The 14,903-nt window shown below is 51.3% G+C and overlaps 1 protein-coding gene across 3 annotated transcripts; it reads left to right on the top strand.

Moving 5' to 3' along the window:
- Window positions 1–1,531: 1,531 nt before the first annotated feature.
- Window positions 1,532–13,165, top strand: SERPINE1 (serpin family E member 1). Of its 3 annotated transcripts, none has more exons than XM_041749879.1 (11): window positions 1,532–1,547; window positions 4,175–4,270; window positions 5,582–5,733; window positions 6,551–6,822; window positions 7,465–7,698; window positions 8,254–8,448; window positions 9,043–9,241; window positions 10,203–10,303; window positions 10,421–10,507; window positions 11,042–11,125; window positions 11,464–13,165. In XM_041749879.1, the coding sequence occupies exons 4-11, from the start codon at window positions 6,552–6,554 to the stop codon at window positions 11,499–11,501; spliced, it is 1,209 nt and encodes a 402-aa protein (XP_041605813.1). In that variant the 5' UTR covers window positions 1,532–1,547; window positions 4,175–4,270; window positions 5,582–5,733; window position 6,551; the 3' UTR covers window positions 11,502–13,165. The 3 variants fall into 3 exon arrangements, with proteins under 3 accessions (XP_041605813.1, XP_041605812.1, XP_041605814.1); XM_041749878.1 differs by lacking the exon at window positions 1,532–1,547 and adding an exon at window positions 1,692–1,709; XM_041749880.1 differs by lacking the exon at window positions 1,532–1,547 and having other exon boundaries at window positions 4,184–4,243.
- Window positions 13,166–14,903: the final 1,738 nt, after the last annotated feature.

Here is a 14,903-nt window from a genome sequence, read left to right as displayed (position 1 = left end):
CCTAGAGAGAGCAAGAGACAAGAAGCCTCAGGCAGAAGAGAAAAAATTGCTCCCTGGAGATGAAAGCGTGGAGAGAGGAGGATGGACACATTTTCTTCCCTTTCCCAAAGTGGCTCTGTGCCTCCCGGGCCCACCCCATCCATACAGACCTCCCTGCTTCTCTTCCAAGACCACACTGCCTCTCCCTCATAACCCAGCACCAGTCCCTCTGCCTCTAGGGAGCCTTCCCCCACATTCGAGCCTGCACCCTGACAGCCTGGCTCACAACCTGGCACACAGATGGTTTTATGCTTTAATCTAATTATCACGAGAATATTAGTCTTCTGCCCCAGGAAGTGTGTACGTTCCTTCAGGGATGGAGAAGTGTATATTCCTCTAAATCACACCAACAGGCCACCTGGGTGGCTCCATTTGTTAAGCATCTGCCTTCAGCTCAGGTCATGATCCCAGGGTCCTGGGATCGAGCCCCACATTGGGCTCCCTGCTCATCAGGAAACCTGCTTCGCCCTTCCCCTCTGCTGCTCCCCTCACTCATGCTCTCTCTCATTCTCCCTCATTCTTTCTTTCTCAAATAAATAAATAGGGACTCCTGGATGGCTCAGTGGCTAAGCTCTGCTTTCAGCCCAGCGCATGATCCTGGAGTTCAGGGATCAAGTCCCACATCGGGCTCCCTGCATGTAGCCTACTTCTCCCTCTATGTCTCTGCCTCTCTCTCTCTCTCTCTCTCTCTCTCTCTGTGTGTGTGTGTGTGTCTCTCATGAATAAATAAATAAAATCTTAAATAAATAAAATCTTTAAAAAAATAAATCACACCAGCAAGCATTCACCATCAATAAATATTGGGCTGTCTTAGAGAAGCCAAGATTCACACAACAGCCACAGTAAAATAAAACAGGATGTGTCTAGAGAAAGTTACAAAGGGAGTTTCAGGAATTTAGAGAACGAGGAACAAGTTCTGGTAAAGATGAAAGAAGTGAATCAGAGTTGGACAATCCACGTACGTGAGTAAAGAGAAATGGAAGGGGGCCCTGGGGTATCCCTGGGGTGCCCCACAGGCTTGTGATGCCTTGTTCTGGCTGACACCAGCAGACTGTGGTCACAGCTACTCCAAAAATTGCACACCCCACCGTTCCCTGATCATCAGACTTCCCCTTGTGGCCCCACTGAGCCCCATTCATTCCCTCTGCCTCTTTTCCCCTACCTGGGGGCGTGGGGGTCTTGGTGCTCATTGAATAGTGACATTAGGAGAGAGCCCCCAAGGGGATACTGCCCCTCATGCTCCCCAGGACATAAACATACATGAGACATGGCGACAGCTCAGTAAATGTGATAAGTTCAGACGTGACTGTGAGACAGGGGAAGTGTGTGCAACGGGTGAAGCATAGGGGGACTCCACAAGAGATAGGGGACGTGGGTGGCAGAGAAGGGGCCAAGAGGGCCAGGACTAGAAGAGTAGATCAAGCTCAGTTTGGTTTTTATGTTACTAAAACAAACTCCCTTCCTTCCCAGGGCACGCTCGAGTGATCAGGACAAGTGTCAAATGTCAGGTATGTCAGTGAGGTCCACACGTGATTCCACAGTCGAGAGAGCAATCTGTTCCTAAGATCTAAACTCTATAAAATCAGCCAGGGGGAGTCCATCAGGCCTAGGGGTGCAGAAGTGTAAAGATCTGGCCTGGAGTGGATGAGACGGCTGGCAGCCATTCTCAGGTAACCAGTGCCCCGGGCTCTGGGCATTTGATGCCAACAACCGCCCTTGGGTCAGAGGAAGTGAACAAGAACATCTACGTGTATCAAAATTAACAGCTCGAGCCCTCTGGGTTCCTGTGCTGGCCAGCCAAGAGTGGCTGCCACTTAGTGAGAGCCTAGAACATGCCATGCACTTGCAGACAGGATTTCATTGGATCCCGACAACCTCGAAAGGTGGGCATCATTGTCAACCTCTCTGTAAGTTGTCATTTACAGACCTGTCTACAGACAAGAAAACTAAGGTACCGATGGTTAAGTTTTGCCTAAAGACACATAACCAGCAAAGATGTCAGATCTGTGGCCACATGGGTCTGCCTGCTGCAGTGACTGCTCTTCTCCCCCTTGGGACTAAATGGTTCTCAGGTGCTCCCCTGCTCTGAAATGCTAGGCTACAATTGTAGGGGGAAAAAAGCAGCCTTGGACAAGCAGGGCCAGGGTAGGAAATGAACTGGGGCTGCCTCTCTGCCTTCTTCAGGCCGCAGGTTGGTAGGAGTTTAAGGAAAGACAACTAGCAGTGGCCAGAGAAGGGAGAGGGGTTCATGGAGGCAGAGGAGAGGACATCCAGCATGGCACCAGTGTGAGGAGGGACCCCGGACAAGCCAAGGTGGCCTGTGTCCGTCAGGGTCCCAGGGTCATGATCTTAAATGAGGGGAGCCAAGGAGACAGGGCACTCACTCCAGCTCATGAGTGAAGAGGGACAGAGCCAGGCAGCCCAAACACAGGCTATTTTTAGTATTGTGTTGTTTGGAGGACAACCAGGCCAGAAATAGTGCTGTGAGTTAGTAGGACCCTGTCCTGCTCCCACCCCCGGCTCTCCCAGTGAAATCACCAGGAATGAGGGGATAGGCTCCAACATTCCAGGGAGCCTGTGTAAGGGATAGGGGGCAGCGCTTTCCTCCCCACAGGGAGACTTGGAGCAGAGCGTTTGACTGTAAAAGGGCTTCTGCAAGAGGAGAAGCCAGAGAGGGGGACTGAGTCAGAGAGAGCGGAAGGGAGAGAGGGAAAGTGGGAGACATCTCCCATGGATGAGACCGAGGCTAGGGGTGTACACCCGTTGACCAAGGGTTGGACAGGAAAGTCACTAAGAGGGAGTCCCCGAGAGAGAGAGAGAAAGGGAAAGTGAAAAAGCCAGTGGGCGGTGGTGTTGGGAGAGCAAAGTACAAGCAAAGGGGAAGAGAGGAGAGCTGGCCAGAGGGCAGCCAGAAGGCAGGAGGTGAAGGGTTTGCTGGGGAAGACCCGCTGCCCTGAGGCCAGAAGCGAACCAGGGCTGCTGGGGCCTGTGGGCGAGGGTGGGGTAGGAGCCAGTCATGGAAAGTGTGAGTCTGGTCTAATCATGAACCACCTGTTGGTGGACAGACAGCCGGCAACATCTTTCCCAATTGGCTGGAACTGAAACTTCCCCAGAAAATCCATACTCTTGTAACTCACCCTCTTATCTCTGACCCTCTGGGAATCAGAGATGGAGCAGTTTCAAAAGCAGGGACTTTTCTCTTTCTGTTTGGCCCCTTACAAAGGAGCCACAGCTTGAGCTAGGTGATGCAGCTTGGGCTTCAGGAAAAGGAGGGAAACAGATGGCCCCTTGAGTCAGAATGGATTCTGAGAAGTGGGTTGTGTGGAAGTCCTCTGGGGGGCAGCGGGCGATTGGGCTGCACCGTGATGTGTGGAAGGTCTCCAGAGGCCAGACAGGGTAGAAGCAAGACCTTCCTGCCCAGAGGAGTGACGGGGACCGCGGTCAAGTATGGGTTTAGATCATCTAGTGGCTGTAGCTCTTTGGAGAGTCAAAGGAAGAGTCAGAAACTTCAGCATGGGACCCAGTTACATTGGGCCTTGCCTCTGTTTCTAATTCACACCCACCAGGTATCCATGAGTTCCCTCCAGTTTGGGAAAAACTCTTTATCAAGTCAGCCCTTTGTGTTTCCAACGTAAATCATGTTGCCACTTGGCCCAGCAGGACATAGAGTTGCTCCCTTCCATGCCTGGGAACAGAGTGTCTTTTCTGGAATGGCATCAGGATCATCCATCAGGTCCAGGAGTAGGGATGGTACTGGTCACTGCCCTGGCAGGACCCAGACTCTGCACAGCAGGGGCTTTTACAGCTAAGGTTGGCAGGACGAGGGACAACAGCCCCCGCTATGGCCATTGGAAGAAAGGAAGGAGGCTCCGCTGAAGTGGCTGGAGAGGATGGGCAGTGGGGTGCCTCCAGGGACCCCCTTCCAGCCACCTCTCCACCCATTGCTCTTCTAGCTTGGGGCTTCACACTTCTGACCCTGACAACCACGTCCTCGTCCCACTCAAGCCCCCGGGTGGAGGGCAGGGCACTGGGAGCATTTCCGAGGGTAGGGGATGGGTTGAGGGCTGCACTTCTGTCTTCTCTCCTTGAGAGAGATCAGGGCTAACCACCTCCTCATGCTTAACCACTCTCTCAGGGACTCCAAGCCAGACCAGCACAGGAAAAGGACATAAACAAGAAGTTACATGGGAACGGTCCTGTACTGGTGGGTGATCCTAACTTTCCAACCGAGGTTTGTCCTGCTTTCCCTGCCACCCCATCCCCACCTGACTCCCAGGGGCAACGGAGAAAACAAACGGAGGTGGAGGCAGAGTAAAAGTGGGAAAAGCCGTCCAGCTGTGGTTGCCCTTGGCATCTGCTTACTGAAAAATCCAAAACAAATATCCCGATGCTTCCACCCACTTAAACTTCCTGTGATTCTGCTATCGGCTGTCTCTGTGGATACTCCCAACTGAACCCCACCACCTGCACAAAGCAAGACAGTGTGTGGACCGGCAGGTCAAAGGCATCATCTCCCCACCCAGCCACCCCTCTGCCCCTGACAGCCTGGGCATGTGGCCTGACTCCGCCAAGGCCCCAGTCCCACACACCAGCCTCTGGCCAATTCCCACTCTCTTTAGAATCGTTCAGTCACTCCTCCACCTCCAAGCCCCATGTCCTAGAGGCACACCCCACAAACCCGCCACAGATCGACTCTCTCACCCGCTGCTCCAGCCCTAGGGGTGTCTGCGTCTCGAGGGAAGGATAAAAGGTGTAATTCTCTCCCCAGGAGCTGCTCACAGCTACTAGAAATGAAACACATTCCTTGCCAGGGCTTCACCCCGTTAACCCCTGGGCCCTTTCATCCCCCATCACCCCACCCAGCACACTCAAAACCCCTCCAAACACAGCTGTTGGCACAAAAGAGAGCCCCGGGGGCGCCACGAGAGTCTGGACACGTGGGAGAGTCAGCTGTGTATCATCGACGGGCTGGCGGCACTCAGCAGGGAAGAGGGAAAAAACGGAAAGGAGTCCTCTGTGTGCTCATGTCCTAGACAGTCAAAACCCAGACAATCACATGGCACGCTCCATGCCCTCTGGCTGCTGGGATGAGGCCAGGAGGAGGGAGGGGTGTTTCTTCTAGGCTGGCTGGCTCATACAGACTGGATAAAAATTCACAGCTTCTTTGGTCACTATGTGGCAACCCATTTCTCCCAAAGAAAAGGAAGAAGTGTACACTGTTTCTCCTCAGCTGAGCACTGGGGAAAGTAATCCCCAGCACTGGGTGTTGGGGGCCATCTGGCACTGCCAGGGCTCAAGTTGGCAGATCATCCAAAAAGAGAGGGTAGCAAGTCCAGGGAGACCCTTGGGCCAAGGCAAGCAGGGTTTGCTCAATTGTTCCTGACCCCTCTCACACATGTACACACACAGAGCAGCACGCACACATGTCTCAGCAAGTTTGGCAGAGGGAGGTGCGGAGGGGGCCTGGCCAGGCTTCCAGAGCCAGAAAGTGGGTGGAGCTGAACCATGAGTTCATCTATTTCCTGCCCACTTTTGTATAAAGGGAGGTAGCAGGCTCCCTAGGAACACAGCTGCGGCTGGCTTTGGGGCGGAGAGGACTGTCAAGAGAGCCACACCCCCTCTGGGAAACAGAACTGCCACAGTCAGCGGCAGCAGGACAGACCACCAGTCACAAGGCACCTTTGAGAACTTCAGGTAAGAAAAAAAGAAAACCCTCTGTGGCCCTCCCTCGGGTTAAGGCAAAAGAACACCCCTCCGTGAAATGTCCTCCGTCCATGATCCCCATTTTAACTTCTCTCTCCCTGCTGGAGACCTGCAGCCCTGAGTCCATGGAAGGGGCCCAGGCCCCACAACAATCCCACCACCCAGAAACAAGGGCCTGGGGCCTCCACCCTTGTCCATCAGGACACTCCAGCCACCTCTGGAAAGGGGCTTTTCATGCCTGCCAACTTGAATGAGTTCATGGTTGTGAAAGCATTAGAAGGGAATTAACAGCATTGGGGCACCTGGGTGGCTCAGTCGGTTAAGCTTCTACCTTTGGCTCAGGTCCTGATCTCAAGGTCCTGGGATTGAGTGCGCCTCATCAGGTTCCCTGCTCAGCGGGGAATCTGCTTCTCCCTCTGCCCCTCCCACTGCTTGTGCTCTCTCTCTCTCTGTCAAATAAATAAATAAAATCTTTTTTAAAAAGAGAATTAACAGCATTATGCAAGTCAACAGTCTTGTTATAATTTAGCCTTTTGGGCCCCCTAGGAGAGAAAGGAGAGACTGCAGGGAACTGCCAGGGGTTTGGGAGAGTTCTGCAGGTAGAACCGCACCTAAGACTCCCTGGGGCTGAGAAGGAGGGGAAAGGCTCAGAATCAGCGCCCTTCTGTGTTTATTAAGGACTCCTGCCCTTCTGTTCACTTATCACCTGCCCATGGCAAACACAGCCATGGCTGAGGGGCCATCTCCCCTCCCCATCCTTCGGTCTTCCAGAACTTTCCCCCACTGGATCCTTTCCTGCTTGCTCTAGGATGCAGATGTCTCCAGTCTCTGCCTGCCTTGCCCTGGGCCTGGCCCTTGTCTTTGGTGAAGCATCAGCCTCCTATTCCTACCAAACTCGGGCAGCAGGACTGGCCACAGACTTCGGAGTGAAGGTGTTTCAGGAGGTGGCACGGGCCTCCAAGGACCGCAACATGGTTTTCTCTCCCTATGGGGTGGCCTCAGTCCTGGCCATGTTGCAGCTGACAACAGCAGGAGAGACTCGTCGGCAGATCCAAGAGGCCATGCAATTCCAGATTGATGGTGAGAAATAAGTCAGAGTGGGGAGGGAGGGCAGGCACTCATCCCATCTTCTCGGGACAGGGGCATAACCAACCAGAAGCAGAGGGAAGGCCAGCTGAACTGAGCCAGCTCCTGTGGTGGCATGTACCGCCCACCTTTCCAGCATACCCTGCATGTCATACTGTCATCAGTATGAAGTGTACAGGCCTGGGGATGTGATGTAAAACAGATCTGTCTTTATTGTCCACTTATTAACTGCGGGACCTTAATGCACCTGGACCCGTTTTGTCATCTGCAAAATGGGGACAATAAAATTACCTACCACACACAGGTGCTGTAATGCTTAAATAGAATTATGCATGTGAAGTACTTCTCATTGCTATTATTCTGATAAGAAAAAATTTAGGGCTCATAACTTAAAAGCAGAGAAAAAATATTCTAACCCATCAAAGGGTTAGGGCCTGAGATTTTGGAGGAAAAAAGGGAGATGCAGAAAAGATTAAGGTTTGGAAGGAAATCTCTCTCTAGGGACCCCCTCAAGGGAGGGGAACAGATGAGCCCCACCCCATAGGGGCAGGATTGGGCCTCTCATAGGGGAAGTTGGCCCAACTGGGGGCCCTGAGCTCAACATAAGCTAATGTGTCCTTTCTGCCCTGGGCACAGAGAAGGGCATGGCCCCTGCCCTCCGCCAACTATATAAGGAACTCATGGGGCCGTGGAACAAGGATGAGATCAGCACTGCCGATGCCATCTTCGTCCAGCGGGATCTGAAGCTGGTTCACGGCTTCATGCCCCACTTCTTCAGGCTGTTCCAGACCACAGTCAAACAGGTGGACTTTTCAGAGGTGGAGAGAGCCAGGTTCATCGTCAACGACTGGGTGAAGAGACACACAAAAGGTGAGCAGGCAGGGAGAGGAAGCCAGTCCCAGGGGCCTACTGAGGAAGGATCTGGAAACAAATCCCTGGTATGCCAATCTCTCCCTGTCAGCATGCTCTCCTCTGTAGATAGGTCAGGTGCTTTAAGAATCAGAGCATCTTTGTGTTCATAAGTAGGCCCTCTCGCAAACTATCTCTTAGGGCAGCCCTAGAAAGTGCTGTGAGATGTCATAAGAATGGTACAGCTGTGAGAAACGTACACAGCTCTTCCAGACTGCAGCTTAGGGAGCAAAGGCAGGGAAAACTCAAAGTAAGGGAAGATTTAAGTCTCTGTGTCTGATCCCAGACAGGATCCCAGGGCCAGAGCATGTGCCGAGTGGGAGTCTTCCCGAGACTCCTCCTAGAAAGATTTAACCGGTTGCACACAGCTAGACTGGCTCACTTATACCCCCAGTCTGCCTCCTGACTGGATCCCCTCAAAGACACACATCCAATCTGAGGACTGAAGGGAAACATCTAAAAGGATTAAAAAATATCTAGCCCCTTTACCCCCCAGCTCACCTGGCTTTCTCATAGGCATGATTGGCAACTTACTGGGCAGAGGGGCCGTGGACCAGCTGACGCGTCTGATGCTGGTAAATGCCCTCTACTTCAACGGCCAGTGGAAGACGCCCTTCCCAGAGTCAGGCACCCACCACCGCCTCTTCCACAAATCTGACGGTAGCACTGTCTCTGTGCCCATGATGGCTCAGACCAACAAGTTCAACTACAGTAAGTTCAAGACTTCTTCCAAAAGTCCCACAACTACTGCACCCCATCCCCTCGGGTATTCCCCTCTCAGGGAGGAGAAACCTTTGAATGTAGCCCAGCTTTGCCAGAGCCTCCCCAGACAGGAGCTACTGGGATGACAGGAGCAGCAGAAAGTAGCTTCATGTCATGCAAGCCAAAGCTGACATCCAGAAAGTCCCTCCAGCCTACATATGGCCAGATGACCTCTGTCTCTGGTCTCCAAGTGTTTCTAGTGTAAATATGGGGGCCTCACAAGTGCAACTGGGGGGCGGGGGAAGGCTAGTGTGGAAATTGAGATGAAGAGGAAAGGATCAGAATGAATTCCTGGCTGCGTATGAGGGCGGGGAAGTAAAGGCAGAGAAGGCCATGAGGAGACAGAGTAACCAGGAGACACTGAATTGGCAGAAGAGAAGGGAAATAGGGATAAAACCACTGACTAGGGGAGCCTGCAAACCAGGGTACAAAGTTGGCTTCCAGAAAGAGTGGAGGAAACAGAATTAGTTGGAAACTCATTGGTGGGTGCAAACTAAAGAGAGCTGCAGCCATTTTCAGGATGCCAATCTGGTGTCTTCGCAGCTGAGTTTTCTACCCCCAGTGGCCATTACTATGACATCCTGGAATTGCCCTACCATGGGGACACTCTCAGCATGTTCATCGCTGCTCCCTATGAAAAAGAGGTGCCTCTCTCTGCCCTCACCAACATCCTGGATGCCCAGCTCATCAGCCAGTGGAAAGGGAATATGACCAGGCAGCTCCGCCTCCTGGTTCTGCCTAAGTAAGCCACCCCTTGCTCTTGCCACACCTGCCAATGCCCTAATTGCCTCTATCTGTCTCCTCCCCTCTCCCAGGCTTCCCTGAAAGGACCACCCCTAGGTTGAGTTTCCCAAATGTGACATTTGCAGAACAGGGACATGTGTGGGAAGCTGATGGGAAACACTCCAGCCTGGGTTTGATTAAAATTCCTCTCATCATCCCTCCTCCTGCTTCCACTGGAGGGCAGTGGGGAGTTTCGCTAGACCATGCCCCAACACTCACCACCCTCAGACTACCTGGCAAGAGCCAGCCAAAGGAAGAGCCAGAGAAATGATGGAGGTGGGGGGATAGATAGCCCTTGGAAAGACACCCCCCCACCCCCATCTGCCCAAGTCAACATCCAAACAATGAAGACAAAAGGAGCCCGAGCAGTTTCTAGCTGGCTTCCAACAAAGTAGATTTTAAAAATCCTTCTGCAGAAGCACAGAGGGTGGAGAAGGCTGAGGCTGGGTCATTCCAGAATTATAGGGAAGCCTCCCACCACACTTACCCCAAATTTCCCGATGCTGTAATGCCAGGCTTGGGGAAAGAGAATTTAGTTGGTGAGCCTGTGCTCTTGCACTCCCCTCCCCCCCAACACCCATCCTTAGATCCCTAGAAAGCGAAACCCAAGGTCATAAGAGCCCAGATGATGGGAAGCAGAGGGAGCCCAAAGCTTCTCTGCTGGAGTCATTTTCAGATTCAGCTCCCAGAAACATGATCTAGAGACCAGGTTCCAGGGGGCAGGGAGATGACAGAGAATGTTCATTTATATTAGACCTTACACAGATTTGAAACAACTAGCCTCCCTCCTCCACTTTCATATCAGTCCTCACCCTGTGGGCTACCAGCCAGCTGGGAGGGGGATATGTGGTCAGGGACTGGGGGAGGCGAGGCGGCTGGGCGATGGCCTGAGCTAGAGCCTTTCCTGCTCCTGTTCACAGGTTCTCCCTGGAGACCGAAGTCAACCTGCGGAGGCCCCTAGAGAATTTGGGCATGACGGACATGTTTAGGCCAAACCTGGCGGACTTCTCAAGTCTTTCAAGTAAGAGATTTTTCTTTCACTTTCCTACACGGGTGGACTGTGGGGCCCCTGAGAAACCAAAGGAGTGTGTCTCCGAGAACCCCAGCTGATCTACCCTCGGATCCACTCCTGTTTCAGATCAAGAGGTGCTGTATGTGTCGCGGGCACTGCAAAAAGTAAAGATTGAAGTGAATGAGAGTGGCACAGTGGCGTCCTCCTCTACTGGTGAGTCTGGCTCAGGTGTTCTCAGTCTCAGTCCAGGACTTCCAGGAGGGGCCCACATCTGGGATGACTCCCGCAGCTCTGCTTTACCGGGCTCTCCCCTCTGTGCCGAGGGCAGCACCCTGACCCCACCAGTGTCTCTTAGCCTAGAAGGTGGGCCCACTAGGCCTGGGAGCCCGGCCCCTCACTCGATGGCTCCTGAGGTCCCCTCAAGGTGAAAAGGCCCCTCCAAAGGAAGCCTGACTTCTCACAGTGGCTAGTCAGCTTAAGGAGCTTACTTACTCTGAGACGCTCTAGAAGGGTTTACATAAATGGCTATTTGTGAAGAGCGGGTAGGTCTGTACAAAATTCCTGGAGGAATGCAGGCCTCAGAGGACTTCCCTCAACTGTTCAGGTGCTTGGTCAGGAGAACCACCAAGCTTCCTAGCGACCCTCCAGAGCTGCCATCGGAAAGCTGATGTCAGTAGATCTCTCATGATCGACCCAGGCACCAGGGCCCGGTCCCTCTATTCTAGATCATTGTTCCTTCTCTCTTAGCCATTATCGTCTCAGCCCGAATGGCCCCGGAGGAGATCATCATGGACAGACCCTTCCTTTTTGTGGTGCGGCACAACCCCACAGGTGAGCCGGGGCTGCGATGCTCCACTGTCCCCTCCTTGGCCCTGTCTTCTCGCCTCAGGCACCAGTCTAGACACCGGTGTAGACACTACCTCCCCCGACCCCAAGAGAACTCCAGACAGAGAATCCTGAACTCTGCTCCACCTCTTCCATTCAAGGATGATGCTCTGTCACAAACAGAGCACCGTGCCAGGACCCCAGCCCTAGCTTAATCACTACAGCAGCTGTGACTCCCAACAGCCCACTCAAGCTCTCACATCTCAGCTCATCCATAAACATGGGGCTGGGTGAGCCATGCTGTTTCTTCCCACTCTCATCTCTCATGATTCTTCCATCCTCAGGAACAGTCCTTTTCATGGGCCAAGTGATGGAACCCTGACCATGAGAAGAGCAGCCTTCATCTGGGACAACACTGGAGATGTATCCGAGAAGAAGGAGCAACAAAGAGAACATTTTTTATTTTAATTAATTTTTCTGGAGAAAAAGAAGGCATTTGCCTTTTAAAGGAAAAAAAAAAGGTAAATCTTTTGAATCTGCCTCCCAGACCTCAGCCTCTCCCAGGAGCAGGGAAGAGGACTTTGCCATAAACCTCCCTGTGGAGCCCCCAGGAGAGACCTCCGGAGCTCAGCTGGGTCTCCACACCAGACCGTAAAACTCGTACAACCACTTGTGCAGCTGCTTCTGCCTATTGCTCTGCCCATTCGGGTCTTCAGACTTGGACCCCACTGAGACCCTGGCAGGATGGCACCACAAGGCTTCTGGGAGCTTTTGTGTGCTTGGTAGAAACTATTTGCGTTCCGGTCACGTTGCTGTCACTTTTGCACTGTCTGCCACTGCTGAGGAGGCTGGCGGCCAGCCAAAGAAGGCCAGTGGAAGAGGCACCCTTTCCTTTCGAGGTCTGCACTGCCCCGGCTCAAGAGGTCCTGCAGACTGGCAACGCACCTGCCCACCCTGGTGCAGAGATGCACCCTGACCTGGTCGTCTCCCTCCCCAGAAACAGTGTGCATATATTATTTTGGAGTGTAGGTGACTTGTTTACTCATAGGAGCAGGTTTCTGCTTCCCACTAACTTTATTTTGTAGGAATGGAGGAAGAAAAGTAAGGTGTGTGCCTGGTTCTTGGCTCTAATCTCCTGATGGGGAAGGTGGGATGCCAAGGGTGTGCTTGAGTATTTATCACATCCTTGTCCTTGTGTGCTTGTTAGAGAGAAAGAGGGCTACCAAGAAAAACGTATTATATGAATTTGCTTGTACTGTTCCTTGGTGGTCTGCATCTTGCATCTCAGGGTCTGGCCACTAGACTGGCTACCCCTCTGGGCGGCCAGCGTAGTGGGGCCCACACTGCCACCTTGTGGCTTCCCAAGCCCCATGGCTCCTCTCTTCCTTGCTCTTCCACTGGATGGCTAAGACCCCCACCAAGATTATTTAACTTTAGGGACCAAAAGGATGTGGTGGGTCAGGGAGACTACAGCGAGGACACAGTGGTTTCAAAATTTTCCAATATATTTAGGAACAGGAGAGCAAGGGGCTGCGCGACCTAGCAGGACAGAACTTTCCCCAATTACAGGGTGATTCACAGCCGCATTGGTGACTCACTTGGATGTGTCATTTCCGGCTGCTGTGTGCGAGCAGTGGACACGTGAGAGAGGGGGAGAGAGACTGAGAAAGAGAGGAAAATGAGAGAGACCATGAGTTCCGACTTAACTACCCTAGCTAGATAATCCTTCTGAACGCCAACAAGCTAGGGGGCATGGCATAAAGACCGATTTATTGAAGAATTACACATAGATGTCGAATGAATGAATGTAATCCAAATAGGACCCTAATAATGCCCCCCTCCCCGTGCTTTTCAGTGAAAAAAATATTTGTTCGTTTGTTTCTCATAATGCACTGGACAGTAACAGCCACACATAGTACCCATAGGGATACCCAAAATGTGGGGTCCAACATTCTTGAAGTTGTGTTGAATCATATGCTTTTTCACTTTTGATATATAAACAAGTAAAATATTATTTAAAAATAATAAAATAAATAAATAAAAATATCTTCCAGAGAGTCCCTTGTCTTTACTGTCCACATTTCGCTCAGTACAAAATCAGAACCCCATCAGCTCAGAGACGTCTCCAGTAAGGGGGAATCTTTGTGAAACATGTACCCACAAACCCAAGGCATGAAGACCCGCCACAGGCAAGTTCACAGGGCTGGCCACTGGGCCTCTGCAAGAAGGCCCAGGGGACATGTTGTGTAGGGTGTAGTTCTCCCCTTGGGTCCCCCAAACACCTTCCACCTGCCCTGATGCCTGCTTGTGCACACTGTCCCTGTGGAGTCCATCTCTGCTCCTGCCATTTGTTTCCCAACCAAATACCACCTACCCTGCTCCCCACTTCTCAAAGCCCAAACCAAGTCGTCTTCTTCAACCTCGCGTTCCCCATGGGTCCAGTCCACACCATCACTCTCTAGTTGGCATTTACCAAGATTTCTTCTTCCTGGTGTATAACAGTGCTCGTATTCATGTGTGCTCTTTGAGTGTGGGTTACCCTCACCATCCCCGTGTACAGATCAGGTTCCTTTGAAAACAAGGCTCTTTTGTTATATAGACTCTTAATATCCTCCTTAAAAACGACATCCTGAAAAGTCTTTTATTCTCTTCCTCTAGTCTCCTGAAGGCTCTTGTCAGAGGACATACCTTCCCCAATTATTTTCCATTCTATCTTCAAAAAAGTCACCTTTTAAACTGGAAAAAAAAAAAAACCCAAGAACTAGCTGTCAAAATTGTATGCTGTCCAGCTCCAGAATCCTAAAGATAGGATTGATAGATCCAGCCTCCTGGAAAGCTAGGTCATCTCTTTTAAAAAAAAAAAAAATTCTTTATTTATTTTAAGGAATCTCTATGCCTAACATGGGGCTCAAACTCATGAACTCACGATCAAGAGTTGGATGCTCTTCCGACTGACCCAGCCAGGTGTCCCTAAGTCTTGTCTTAATAGGAATGAATTACCATCTGGGAACTCTTGGTCAAAATGCTGTCTGAGTGTTATTAGGTAGTGAGCTCTCCATCACCGGAACTGTTCTTGGTGGCGTTGCTTCCACAGTCAGGCTATACTTTTTGAAGTATCTATTTTAGCCCGTATTGATTGATTGATTGATTGATTTTTACTTATTTATTCATAAGAGACACAGAGAGAGAGCCAGAGACAGGCAGAGGGAGAAGTAGGCTCCCTGTGGGGAACCTGGTGCAGGACTCGATCCCAGGTCCCCAGGATCACGAACTGAGCCAAAGGCAGACGCTCAACCACTGAGCCACCCAGGTGCCCCTTTAATTCAAATTTAATTTTAAATATGAGGTGACTTGTTTAAGTGATAACCGAACACATGCTTATAATAAGTTATTCAGTTTGAAAGGTAAAAGTGGTCACTTAATTGGTCCACAGTTTCTTCAGTGTTTAGAACTTCAATAAGCGGGATCAAGCCCCACGTCAGGCTCCCTGCATGGATCTGCTTCTCTCTCTGCCTGTGTCTCTGCCTCTCTCTCTCTCTCTCTCTCTCTGTCTCTCATGAATAAATAAATAAAATCTTTTAAAAAAGAACTTCAATAAGCATTTATATGCATATTTAAAATATTCTGCACGTTCACACAAATTAGGCCATTTCATATATATATATGCATATATATATATACATATATATAATGCATACACACACACAGTGCTCTGTAGCTTGCTTTATTTACCTAATGATGCATCCAACGCACCTGCCCCTCGTTCTCTGTACCAGTTGCATCT

This window comes from Vulpes lagopus, chromosome 3 (genome assembly GCF_018345385.1).
Source record: "Vulpes lagopus strain Blue_001 chromosome 3, ASM1834538v1, whole genome shotgun sequence".
Taxonomy (NCBI): Eukaryota; Metazoa; Chordata; class Mammalia; order Carnivora; family Canidae; genus Vulpes; species Vulpes lagopus.
Note: the sequence above shows the minus strand (reverse complement) of the source record. Positions and strands in the feature narration are given on the sequence as shown.